Genomic DNA, 12,363 nt, shown 5'->3' with positions numbered 1-12,363 from the left:
GTCATTGGTTCTTGCTGGAAACCTGCCATGTGCTGGTCACATGTTGGTAAGGAAAATATCTTCAAAAATCACATTGGATAAAAGGCGTGATCCACCGAGGTCAAGGTTTCTGCAATCTCTGCGGCGAGCGTGTCAAGTCACAGGGCTCATAAATACTTTGATACTTCATTTCAGCTCCTTTCAGAGTTAGTGCTACGAGGACACATTTCCGGTTCAAACGCGAAAATTCCATTCTCGGTCAAAAACACTTTTAGTTGAGGGACTGCATGTTGTGTCCATTACGCACACAGCAAACAAAATACATGTAAATCGCTGCCCCATATTCTCTATCTTCTACTCAAATGACTTACCTCTGGTGCACTCTCCATTGCTGTAGGTGAAGCCGTCCCGACAGTAGCAGTCTCTCACACCACCCTTGATCCTACACTCCTGGTTCTCCACGCACCCGTATGCGACACATTCCAAAGTGCCTCCAGAACAGCTGCACATCTCGGAGCAGTCATCGTTCACGTACACATCTCCTGCCTGTTTGTGCCAATACCAATCATTTAGATTTGCTTTAGACCATGGTCTTCTTTTCAAGCCATTTGCATCTCCATTTGCTTTCAATTAACACGACAATAATCACAGTCTTAATCAAACTTAAGCTCAAACATTACCATCAAACGAGGAAAGCCACACTCACCGAGATGTAGCTTCCGTCCGGAAGAGTGCAACCACAATCCTCCGGCTGCACGCATGTTCCGCCGTCGTCCAGCAGTCCTTCGGGGCAGCTGCAGATTTCACGGCAGGGAAGTCCGCAGTTCAGGTCGGCATCTGGATCGGCACAGCTGGGCTGGCAGGCGCTACCGCAAGATTCGTACACTGTTCCACTCGGACACTCAAACCCTGAATAAAGACAGTTTTTAGGCAAGGATATACCTTGAACGGCATTTACAACATACACGAACATACAACAAATGAAATACCCATTCATCACCACGAAAGGTGTACATTACTTACACCAGATACGATCGGCATCACCCAAAACACAAAGCGCTCACACAAGGCACACAAAGTCAGTACTGTCGTGGACATCCACAGCTGTACAGATTTACATTTTCGCACAAAATGCGCTACCGTCATTCAGCATCCGCACTCTTCTTTCATGACTCCACAATATTTCACTTATTTCTTCCAAACCCACCGGCCGACTTTCGATGTCTTTCAAAGCCTGCATCCTCACGGCACAGATGGTCATGCCAGACACTCTTGACAAGCACTTTGTGATATCTGATCACATGACTTCATATTTTGCACGTCTAGATTCTGATGATCAGCCAAAACAGCTTTCCACTATACAACAAAAGTGTCATGACACAAAAATACTTACCGCACTGGAATACAGACGCCCTCCAGTCCCCAACCAAGATTCCATTTGTTTCTCCTCGACACTTCTGAACGTATTCCTGCAGGGCTCCGCATATGACGTCGTTGTCAGGGTCAGTGAAACACAGGTCGAAGATGCAGGCATCATAGTAATCACTCACGTCCACAAAGTCTGCGCAGCCTCCAAGGGGACCTGAAAGCAAGAAACAGCTTCAAATATAAGCTCTTAGATACTACACAAACAACAAACAAAGATAAACACACACAAAAAAGAAAACAGACTGAGAAATCCCACTGGACTTTTCTGATCGAGGCGATCAGAAATCATCAGACAAATCCTCAGATAGGATGTCCCATACTCTAGATGCTTACCACGCTGATTTTCTAACTTGTACTCTTTCAACGCTTCAATAGATTGCTCTAACTTTTTATATATCATATCGACTCCTTAACTCCCAGACTATACGAGTACTGTAGTGTGCCTCAGTAAAATTCAATCATCTCCATTCTCTCACCGTCTGGATTGATGAAGATGTAGCAGATGTCCTCCACTCGTTGCCGCACGTCGGGGTCATCACAGCGATCAACCGGCGGGAGAACAGTGGTATCGCACTCCTCTTCATTTATGACCCAGTCATTACCAAAGACATTCTGGTACCGTGTCTGCAAACAGAAACACATTCGTCAACAAAATAAATGTAGTCCCTTTTCATCATTTTCTTGGTACTTTTGGGTACGGATGGACGATCAGGTCACTGATACATCCATAACACTGATTACGTCAAAGTCCAGTTACATGCGGAACATGTCTCTTTCCTACAATCGGATACCCTGATAGACAGGGTATTGAGAAAGGGAGTAAAAAGAGAGCAGAGTTCTACTTACGACACTTCCATCCTGGAGGCGGAAATCGTTGGATCTGTCGTCATCGAAGGTTCCGCACAGACCACAAGTAGCATTCCAGTACTGGTATGGCACCTCTATGGTTGCAGTGTTGGCTCCGTCGAAACGTACAGATAGACCAAAGGATGTTTGGATGGTCTGTAATAACGATCAGATATCAAGTCTTGTTTACCCTTCCCTTCATATCATGCCTCTATGCTCAATTCTAAAACAATTACGTATCAAGCGAAAATCTTACATCTTGGCATCATACCAGCAACAAATTTCACTTGATATTTCATTCTTGTGTCTCCTTCAAATATCTGACAATGAAATTACTTGGACACTAACATAGATGTTAATACTAGTTACTCTTTTTTTCATTGTATAAATACTAGTGTGCACCTAATCGATCCATCCTCGTAACAGGATACACTTCGGACATTTTAAATGCCCCTCATCAAAATCAATATCAATTGATGTGCTGACCCACAATTTGGGAGGCTTTCAAGACTAACGAGTAAAGCAGCTATCATTCCCTTACCGCGTAAGACTGGTCCGAGCGAATAGTGATGCCGTTGATGAAGCTCAAGGGTGTCGTCCTCCTTGCACCGTTGACTAGAACCACTCTATTCCGCTCGATCGAATAGCTAGTGCCATTCACCTCCAGTACCACCTTGCGCAGGTACGACACTCGGTCCGATGGGTTGTTCTTGACGTTGTCTCCCCACAAGTGGAAATCCACAAGGTCCGTGCGATCGCTGCACGGCCTCACCAGCGTGTACTCACAGTCGCCCTGGAAGTCATGACGACCACCGTCGAACATAGTGTAGTGCGGATCTCCCCACACGGTGCAGATTCCAGGCGCTGTTCAGAAAAGCAGTTGGAAGGTAATTAAAGCACTCTGAATAGTGGCAGCCAGAAGTCCTCACTTCTTCTCGCAACAAAATATACAATTGGCCGCCTACACTACAGATGTATGCCATCTGCCACAAGTAAGCTTAAGGGTTTTTTCACCTCTCGCATTTCTTGCAGACTTCCTTCTATTTTGGTTTCCTCTTTCAAAACAGTAAGGTGTTCATCACATACAAAAAGACATGCTCTTTTACCATGCATGACTTGACTGGATCTGTACTCTAACAGCATAAAAAGAGAACACAAGTACATTTCCACAAAAGAGAGATCACTGGCACTCCCAAATGCAGTCCATACACACCTGCATGTACCAAACACTATCAAATTCCAATATTGTGCTTCTTCTTAATATGAGGTTTCCCGTCTACCTTCAGTTGTTCTTCTCAGACAAGATGAGCGGTCGACCAAAGGCTTGAAATACACCGCACAGCAAGGCTCATCGCCGCCCCGCGTTCTCTATCTACTACTCAAACGACTTACCTCTGGTGCACTCTCCATTGCTGTAGGTGAAGCCGTCCCGACAGTAGCAGTCTCTCACACCACCCTTGATCCTACACTCCTGGTTCCCCACGCACGCGTATGCCACACATTCCAAAGTGCCTCCAGAACAGCTGCACATCTCGGAGCAGTCATCGTTCACGTACACATCTCCTGCCTGTTTGTGCCAAAAACCAATCATTTAGATCTGCTTTAGACCATGGTCTTCTTTTCAAGCCATTTGCATCTCCATTTGCTTTCAATCCACACGACAATAATCACAGTCTTCAACGTTTTATTAAACTTATGCTCAAAGATTACCATCAAAGGAGGAAAGCCACACTCACCGAGATGTAGCTTCCATCTGGAAGAGTGCAACCACAATCCTCTGGCTGCATGCATGTTCCGCCGTCATCCAGCAGTCCTTCGGGGCAGCTGCAGATTTCACGGCAGGGAAGTCCGCAGTTCAGGTCGGCATCTGGATCGGCACAGCTGGGCTGGCAGGCGCTACCGCAAGATTCATACACCGTTCCACTCGGACACTCAAACCCTGAATAAAGACAGTTTTTAGGCAAGGATATACCTTGAACGTCATTTACAACATACAAGAACATACAACAAGTGAAATACCCATTCATCACCACGAAAGGTGTACATTACTTACACCAGATACGATCGGCATCACCCAAAACACAAAGCGCTCACACAAGGCACACAAAGTCAGTACTGTCGTGGACATCCACAGCTGTACAGATTTACATTTTCGCACAAAATGCGCTACCGTCATTCAGCATCCGCACTCTTCTTTCATGACTCCACAATATTTCACTTATTTCTTCCAAACCCACCGGCCGACTTTCGATGTCTTTCAAAGCCTGCATCCTCACGGCACAGATGGTCATGCCAGACACTCTTGACAAGCACTTTGTGATATCTGATCACATGACTTCATATTTTGCACGTCTAGATTCTGATGATCAGCCAAAACAGCTTTCCACTATACAACAAAAGTGTCATGACACAAAAATACTTACCGCACTGGAATACAGACGCCCTCCAGTCCCCAACCAAGATTCCATTTGTTTCTCCTCGACACTTCTGAACGTATTCCTGCAGGGCTCCGCATATGACGTCGTTGTCAGGGTCAGTGAAACACAGGTCGAAGATGCAGGCATCATAGTAATCACTCACGTCCACAAAGTCTGCACAGCCTCCAAGGGGACCTGAAAGCAAGAAACAGCTTCAAATATAAGCTCTTAGATACTACACAAACAACAAACAAAGATAAACACACACAAAAAAGAAAACAGACTGAGAAATCCCACTGGACTTTTCTGATCGAGGCGATCAGAAATCATCAGACAAATCCTCAGATAGGATGTCCCATACTCTAGATGCTTACCACGCTGATTTTCTAACTTGTACTCTTTCAACGCTTCAATAGATTGCTCTAACTTTTTATATATCATATCGACTCCTTAACTCCCAGACTATACGAGTACTGTAGTGTGCCTCAGTAAAATTCAATCATCTCCATTCTCTCACCGTCTGGATTGATGAAGATGTAGCAGATGTCCTCCACTCGTTGCCGCACGTCGGGGTCATCACAGCGATCAACCGGCGGGAGAACAGTGGTATCGCACTCCTCTTCATTTATGACCCAGTCATTACCAAAGACATTCTGGTACCGTGTCTGCAAACAGAAACACATTCGTCAACAAAATAAATGTAGTCCCTTTTCATCATTTTCTTGGTACTTTTGGGTACGGATGGACGATCAGGTCACTGATACATCCATAACACTGATTACGTCAAAGTCCAGTCACATGCGGAACATGTCTCTTTCCTACAATCGGATACCCTGATAGACAGGGTATTGAGAAAGGGAGTAAAAAGAGAGCAGAGTTCTACTTACGACACTTCCATCCTGGAGGCGGAAATCGTTGGATCTGTCGTCATCGAAGGTTCCGCACAGACCACAAGTAGCATTCCAGTACTGGTATGGCACCTCTATGGTTGCAGTGTTGGCTCCGTCGAAACGTACAGATAGACCAAAGGATGTTTGGATGGTCTGTAATAACGATCAGATATCAAGTCTTGTTTACCCTTCCCTTCATATCATGCCTCTATGCTCAATTCTAAAACAATTACGTATCAAGCGAAAATCTTACATCTTGGCATCATACCAGCAACAAATTTCACTTGATATTTCATTCTTGTGTCTCCTTCAAATATCTGACAATGAAATTACTTGGACACTAACATAGATGTTAATACTAGTTACTCTTTTTTTCATTGTATAAATACTAGTGTGCACCTAATCGATCCATCCTCGTAACAGGATACACTTCGGACATTTTAAATGCCCCTACATCAAAATCAATATCAATTGATGTGCTGACCCACAATTTGGGAGGCTTTCAAGACTAACGAGTAAAGCAGCTATCATTCCCTTACCGTGTAAGACTGGTCCGAGCGAATAGTGATGCCGTTGATGAAGCTCAAGGGTGTCGTCCTCCTTGCACCGTTGACTAGAACCACTCTATTCCGCTCGATCGAATAGCTAGTGCCATTCACCTCCAGTACCACCTTGCGCAGGTACGACACTCGGTCCGATGGGTTGTTCTTGACGTTGTCTCCCCACAAGTGGAAATCCACAAGGTCCGTGCGATCGCTGCACGGCCTCACCAGCGTGTACTCACAGTCGCCCTGGAAGTCATGACGACCACCGTCGAACATAGTGTAGTGCGGATCTCCCCACACGGTGCAGATTCCAGGCGCTGTTCAGAAAAGCAGTTGGAAGGTAATTAAAGCACTCTGAATAGTGGCAGCCAGAAGTCCTCACTTCTTCTCGCAACAAAATATACAATTGGCCGCCTACACTACAGATGTATGCCATCTGCCACAAGTAAGCTTAAGGGTTTTTTCACCTCTCGCATTTCTTGCAGACTTCCTTCTATTTTGGTTTCCTCTTTCAAAACAGTAAGGTGTTCATCACATACAAAAAGACATGCTCTTTTACCATGCATGACTTGACTGGATCTGTACTCTAACAGCATAAAAAGAGAACACAAGTACATTTCCACAAAAGAGAGATCACTGGCACTCCCAAATGCAGTCCATACACACCTGCATGTACCAAACACTATCAAATTCCAATATTGTGCTTCTTCTTAATATGAGGTTTCCCGTCTACCTTCAGTTGTTCTTCTCAGACAAGATGAGCGGTCGACCAAAGGCTTGAAATACACCGCACAGCAAGGCTCATCGCCGCCCCGCGTTCTCTATCTACTACTCAAACGACTTACCTCTGGTGCACTCTCCATTGCTGTAGGTGAAGCCGTCCCGACAGTAGCAGTCTCTCACACCACCCTTGATCCTACACTCCTGGTTCCCCACGCACGCGTATGCCACACATTCCAAAGTGCCTCCAGAACAGCTGCACATCTCGGAGCAGTCATCGTTCACGTACACATCTCCTGCCTGTTTGTGCCAAAAACCAATCATTTAGATCTGCTTTAGACCATGGTCTTCTTTTCAAGCCATTTGCATCTCCATTTGCTTTCAATCCACACGACAATAATCACAGTCTTCAACGTTTTATTAAACTTATGCTCAAAGATTACCATCAAAGGAGGAAAGCCACACTCACCGAGATGTAGCTTCCATCTGGAAGAGTGCAACCACAATCCTCTGGCTGCATGCATGTTCCGCCGTCATCCAGCAGTCCTTCGGGGCAGCTGCAGATTTCACGGCAGGGAAGTCCGCAGTTCAGGTCGGCATCTGGATCGGCACAGCTGGGCTGGCAGGCGCTACCGCAAGATTCATACACCGTTCCACTCGGACACTCAAACCCTGAATAAAGACAGTTTTTAGGCAAGGATATACCTTGAACGTCATTTACAACATACAAGAACATACAACAAGTGAAATACCCATTCATCACCACGAAAGGTGTACATTACTTACACCAGATACGATCGGCATCACCCAAAACACAAAGCGCTCACACAAGGCACACAAAGTCAGTACTGTCGTGGACATCCACAGCTGTACAGATTTACATTTTCGCACAAAATGCGCTACCGTCATTCAGCATCCGCACTCTTCTTTCATGACTCCACAATATTTCACTTATTTCTTCCAAACCCACCGGCCGACTTTCGATGTCTTTCAAAGCCTGCATCCTCACGGCACAGATGGTCATGCCAGACACTCTTGACAAGCACTTTGTGATATCTGATCACATGACTTCATATTTTGCACGTCTAGATTCTGATGATCAGCCAAAACAGCTTTCCACTATACAACAAAAGTGTCATGACACAAAAATACTTACCGCACTGGAATACAGACGCCCTCCAGTCCCCAACCAAGATTCCATTTGTTTCTCCTCGACACTTCTGAACGTATTCCTGCAGGGCTCCGCATATGACGTCGTTGTCAGGGTCAGTGAAACACAGGTCGAAGATGCAGGCATCATAGTAATCACTCACGTCCACAAAGTCTGCGCAGCCTCCAAGGGGACCTGAAAGCAAGAAACAGCTTCAAATATAAGCTCTTAGATACTACACAAACAACAAACAAAGATAAACACACACAAAAAAGAAAACAGACTGAGAAATCCCACTGGACTTTTCTGATCGAGGCGATCAGAAATCATCAGACAAATCCTCAGATAGGATGTCCCATACTCTAGATGCTTACCACGCTGATTTTCTAACTTGTACTCTTTCAACGCTTCAATAGATTGCTCTAACTTTTTATATATCATATCGACTCCTTAACTCCCAGACTATACGAGTACTGTAGTGTGCCTCAGTAAAATTCAATCATCTCCATTCTCTCACCGTCTGGATTGATGAAGATGTAGCAGATGTCCTCCACTCGTTGCCGCACGTCGGGGTCATCACAGCGATCAACCGGCGGGAGAACAGTGGTATCGCACTCCTCTTCATTTATGACCCAGTCATTACCAAAGACATTCTGGTACCGTGTCTGCAAACAGAAACACATTCGTCAACAAAATAAATGTAGTCCCTTTTCATCATTTTCTTGGTACTTTTGGGTACGGATGGACGATCAGGTCACTGATACATCCATAACACTGATTACGTCAAAGTCCAGTCACATGCGGAACATGTCTCTTTCCTACAATCGGATACCCTGATAGACAGGGTATTGAGAAAGGGAGTAAAAAGAGAGCAGAGTTCTACTTACGACACTTCCATCCTGGAGGCGGAAATCGTTGGATCTGTCGTCATCGAAGGTTCCGCACAGACCACAAGTAGCATTCCAGTACTGGTATGGCACCTCTATGGTTGCAGTGTTGGCTCCGTCGAAACGTACAGATAGACCAAAGGATGTTTGGATGGTCTGTAATAACGATCAGATATCAAGTCTTGTTTACCCTTCCCTTCATATCATGCCTCTATGCTCAATTCTAAAACAATTACGTATCAAGCGAAAATCTTACATCTTGGCATCATACCAGCAACAAATTTCACTTGATATTTCATTCTTGTGTCTCCTTCAAATATCTGACAATGAAATTACTTGGACACTAACATAGATGTTAATACTAGTTACTCTTTTTTTCATTGTATAAATACTAGTGTGCACCTAATCGATCCATCCTCGTAACAGGATACACTTCGGACATTTTAAATGCCCCTACATCAAAATCAATATCAATTGATGTGCTGACCCACAATTTGGGAGGCTTTCAAGACTAACGAGTAAAGCAGCTATCATTCCCTTACCGCGTAAGACTGGTCCGAGCGAATAGTGATGCCGTTGATGAAGCTCAAGGGTGTCGTCCTCCTTGCACCGTTGACTAGAACCACTCTATTCCGCTCGATCGAATAGCTAGTGCCATTCACCTCCAGTACCACCTTGCGCAGGTACGACACTCGGTCCGATGGGTTGTTCTTGACGTTGTCTCCCCACAAGTGGAAATCCACAAGGTCCGTGCGATCGCTGCACGGCCTCACCAGCGTGTACTCACAGTCGCCCTGGAAGTCATGACGACCACCGTCGAACATAGTGTAGTGCGGATCTCCCCACACGGTGCAGATTCCAGGCGCTGTTCAGAAAAGCAGTTGGAAGGTAATTAAAGCACTCTGAATAGTGGCAGCCAGAAGTCCTCACTTCTTCTCGCAACAAAATATACAATTGGCCGCCTACACTACAGATGTATGCCATCTGCCACAAGTAAGCTTAAGGGTTTTTTCACCTCTCGCATTTCTTGCAGACTTCCTTCTATTTTGGTTTCCTCTTTCAAAACAGTAAGGTGTTCATCACATACAAAAAGACATGCTCTTTTACCATGCATGACTTGACTGGATCTGTACTCTAACAGCATAAAAAGAGAACACAAGTACATTTCCACAAAAGAGAGATCACTGGCACTCCCAAATGCAGTCCATACACACCTGCATGTACCAAACACTATCAAATTCCAATATTGTGCTTCTTCTTAATATGAGGTTTCCCGTCTACCTTCAGTTGTTCTTCTCAGACAAGATGAGCGGTCGACCAAAGGCTTGAAATACACCGCACAGCAAGGCTCATCGCCGCCCCGCGTTCTCTATCTACTACTCAAACGACTTACCTCTGGTGCACTCTCCATTGCTGTAGGTGAAGCCGTCCCGACAGTAGCAGTCTCTCACACCACCCTTGATCCTACACTCCTGGTTCCCCACGCACGCGTATGCCACACATTCCAAAGTGCCTCCAGAACAGCTGCACATCTCGGAGCAGTCATCGTTCACGTACACATCTCCTGCCTGTTTGTGCCAAAAACCAATCATTTAGATCTGCTTTAGACCATGGTCTTCTTTTCAAGCCATTTGCATCTCCATTTGCTTTCAATCCACACGACAATAATCACAGTCTTCAACGTTTTATTAAACTTATGCTCAAAGATTACCATCAAAGGAGGAAAGCCACACTCACCGAGATGTAGCTTCCATCTGGAAGAGTGCAACCACAATCCTCTGGCTGCATGCATGTTCCGCCGTCATCCAGCAGTCCTTCGGGGCAGCTGCAGATTTCACGGCAGGGAAGTCCGCAGTTCAGGTCGGCATCTGGATCGGCACAGCTGGGCTGGCAGGCGCTACCGCAAGATTCATACACCGTTCCACTCGGACACTCAAACCCTGAATAAAGACAGTTTTTAGGCAAGGATATACCTTGAACGTCATTTACAACATACAAGAACATACAACAAGTGAAATACCCATTCATCACCACGAAAGGTGTACATTACTTACACCAGATACGATCGGCATCACCCAAAACACAAAGCGCTCACACAAGGCACACAAAGTCAGTACTGTCGTGGACATCCACAGCTGTACAGATTTACATTTTCGCACAAAATGCGCTACCGTCATTCAGCATCCGCACTCTTCTTTCATGACTCCACAATATTTCACTTATTTCTTCCAAACCCACCGGCCGACTTTCGATGTCTTTCAAAGCCTGCATCCTCACGGCACAGATGGTCATGCCAGACACTCTTGACAAGCACTTTGTGATATCTGATCACATGACTTCATATTTTGCACGTCTAGATTCTGATGATCAGCCAAAACAGCTTTCCACTATACAACAAAAGTGTCATGACACAAAAATACTTACCGCACTGGAATACAGACGCCCTCCAGTCCCCAACCAAGATTCCATTTGTTTCTCCTCGACACTTCTGAACGTATTCCTGCAGGGCTCCGCATATGACGTCGTTGTCAGGGTCAGTGAAACACAGGTCGAAGATGCAGGCATCATAGTAATCACTCACGTCCACAAAGTCTGCGCAGCCTCCAAGGGGACCTGAAAGCAAGAAACAGCTTCAAATATAAGCTCTTAGATACTACACAAACAACAAACAAAGATAAACACACACAAAAAAGAAAACAGACTGAGAAATCCCACTGGACTTTTCTGATCGAGGCGATCAGAAATCATCAGACAAATCCTCAGATAGGATGTCCCATACTCTAGATGCTTACCACGCTGATTTTCTAACTTGTACTCTTTCAACGCTTCAATAGATTGCTCTAACTTTTTATATATCATATCGACTCCTTAACTCCCAGACTATACGAGTACTGTAGTGTGCCTCAGTAAAATTCAATCATCTCCATTCTCTCACCGTCTGGATTGATGAAGATGTAGCAGATGTCCTCCACTCGTTGCCGCACGTCGGGGTCATCACAGCGATCAACCGGCGGGAGAACAGTGGTATCGCACTCCTCTTCATTTATGACCCAGTCATTACCAAAGACATTCTGGTACCGTGTCTGCAAACAGAAACACATTCGTCAACAAAATAAATGTAGTCCCTTTTCATCATTTTCTTGGTACTTTTGGGTACGGATGGACGATCAGGTCACTGATACATCCATAACACTGATTACGTCAAAGTCCAGTCACATGCGGAACATGTCTCTTTCCTACAATCGGATACCCTGATAGACAGGGTATTGAGAAAGGGAGTAAAAAGAGAGCAGAGTTCTACTTACGACACTTCCATCCTGGAGGCGGAAATCGTTGGATCTGTCGTCATCGAAGGTTCCGCACAGACCACAAGTAGCATTCCAGTACTGGTATGGCACCTCTATGGTTGCAGTGTTGGCTCCGTCGAAACGTACAGATAGACCAAAGGATGTTTGGATGGTCTGTAATAACGATCAGATATCAAGTCTTGTTTACCCTTCC

At 45.2% G+C, this 12,363-nt stretch overlaps 1 protein-coding gene across 1 annotated transcript in view; it reads right to left on the bottom strand.

The window, feature by feature from the left end:
• The window catches only part of LOC140227629 (uncharacterized), a 131,969-nt gene that overhangs the window by 15,594 nt on the left and 104,012 nt on the right, over positions 1-12,363 (bottom strand). The window contains exons 124-146 of the mRNA XM_072308048.1: positions 12,168-12,323; positions 11,798-11,945; positions 11,287-11,475; positions 10,600-10,802; positions 10,256-10,430; positions 9,405-9,727; positions 8,863-9,018; positions 8,493-8,640; positions 7,982-8,170; positions 7,295-7,497; positions 6,951-7,125; positions 6,100-6,422; positions 5,558-5,713; positions 5,188-5,335; positions 4,677-4,865; positions 3,990-4,192; positions 3,646-3,820; positions 2,795-3,117; positions 2,254-2,409; positions 1,884-2,031; positions 1,373-1,561; positions 686-888; positions 351-525 (exon numbers count right to left, since the gene is read on the bottom strand). Coding sequence (XP_072164149.1) covers positions 351-525; positions 686-888; positions 1,373-1,561; positions 1,884-2,031; positions 2,254-2,409; positions 2,795-3,117; positions 3,646-3,820; positions 3,990-4,192; positions 4,677-4,865; positions 5,188-5,335; positions 5,558-5,713; positions 6,100-6,422; positions 6,951-7,125; positions 7,295-7,497; positions 7,982-8,170; positions 8,493-8,640; positions 8,863-9,018; positions 9,405-9,727; positions 10,256-10,430; positions 10,600-10,802; positions 11,287-11,475; positions 11,798-11,945; positions 12,168-12,323 — 4,453 coding nt within the window. The remainder of the gene's footprint in view (positions 1-350; positions 526-685; positions 889-1,372; positions 1,562-1,883; positions 2,032-2,253; positions 2,410-2,794; positions 3,118-3,645; positions 3,821-3,989; positions 4,193-4,676; positions 4,866-5,187; positions 5,336-5,557; positions 5,714-6,099; positions 6,423-6,950; positions 7,126-7,294; positions 7,498-7,981; positions 8,171-8,492; positions 8,641-8,862; positions 9,019-9,404; positions 9,728-10,255; positions 10,431-10,599; positions 10,803-11,286; positions 11,476-11,797; positions 11,946-12,167; positions 12,324-12,363) is intronic.

This window comes from Diadema setosum, chromosome 4, assembly GCF_964275005.1.
Source record: "Diadema setosum chromosome 4, eeDiaSeto1, whole genome shotgun sequence".
Classification (NCBI taxonomy): Eukaryota; Metazoa; Echinodermata; class Echinoidea; order Diadematoida; family Diadematidae; genus Diadema; species Diadema setosum.
Note: the sequence above shows the minus strand (reverse complement) of the source record. Positions and strands in the feature narration are given on the sequence as shown.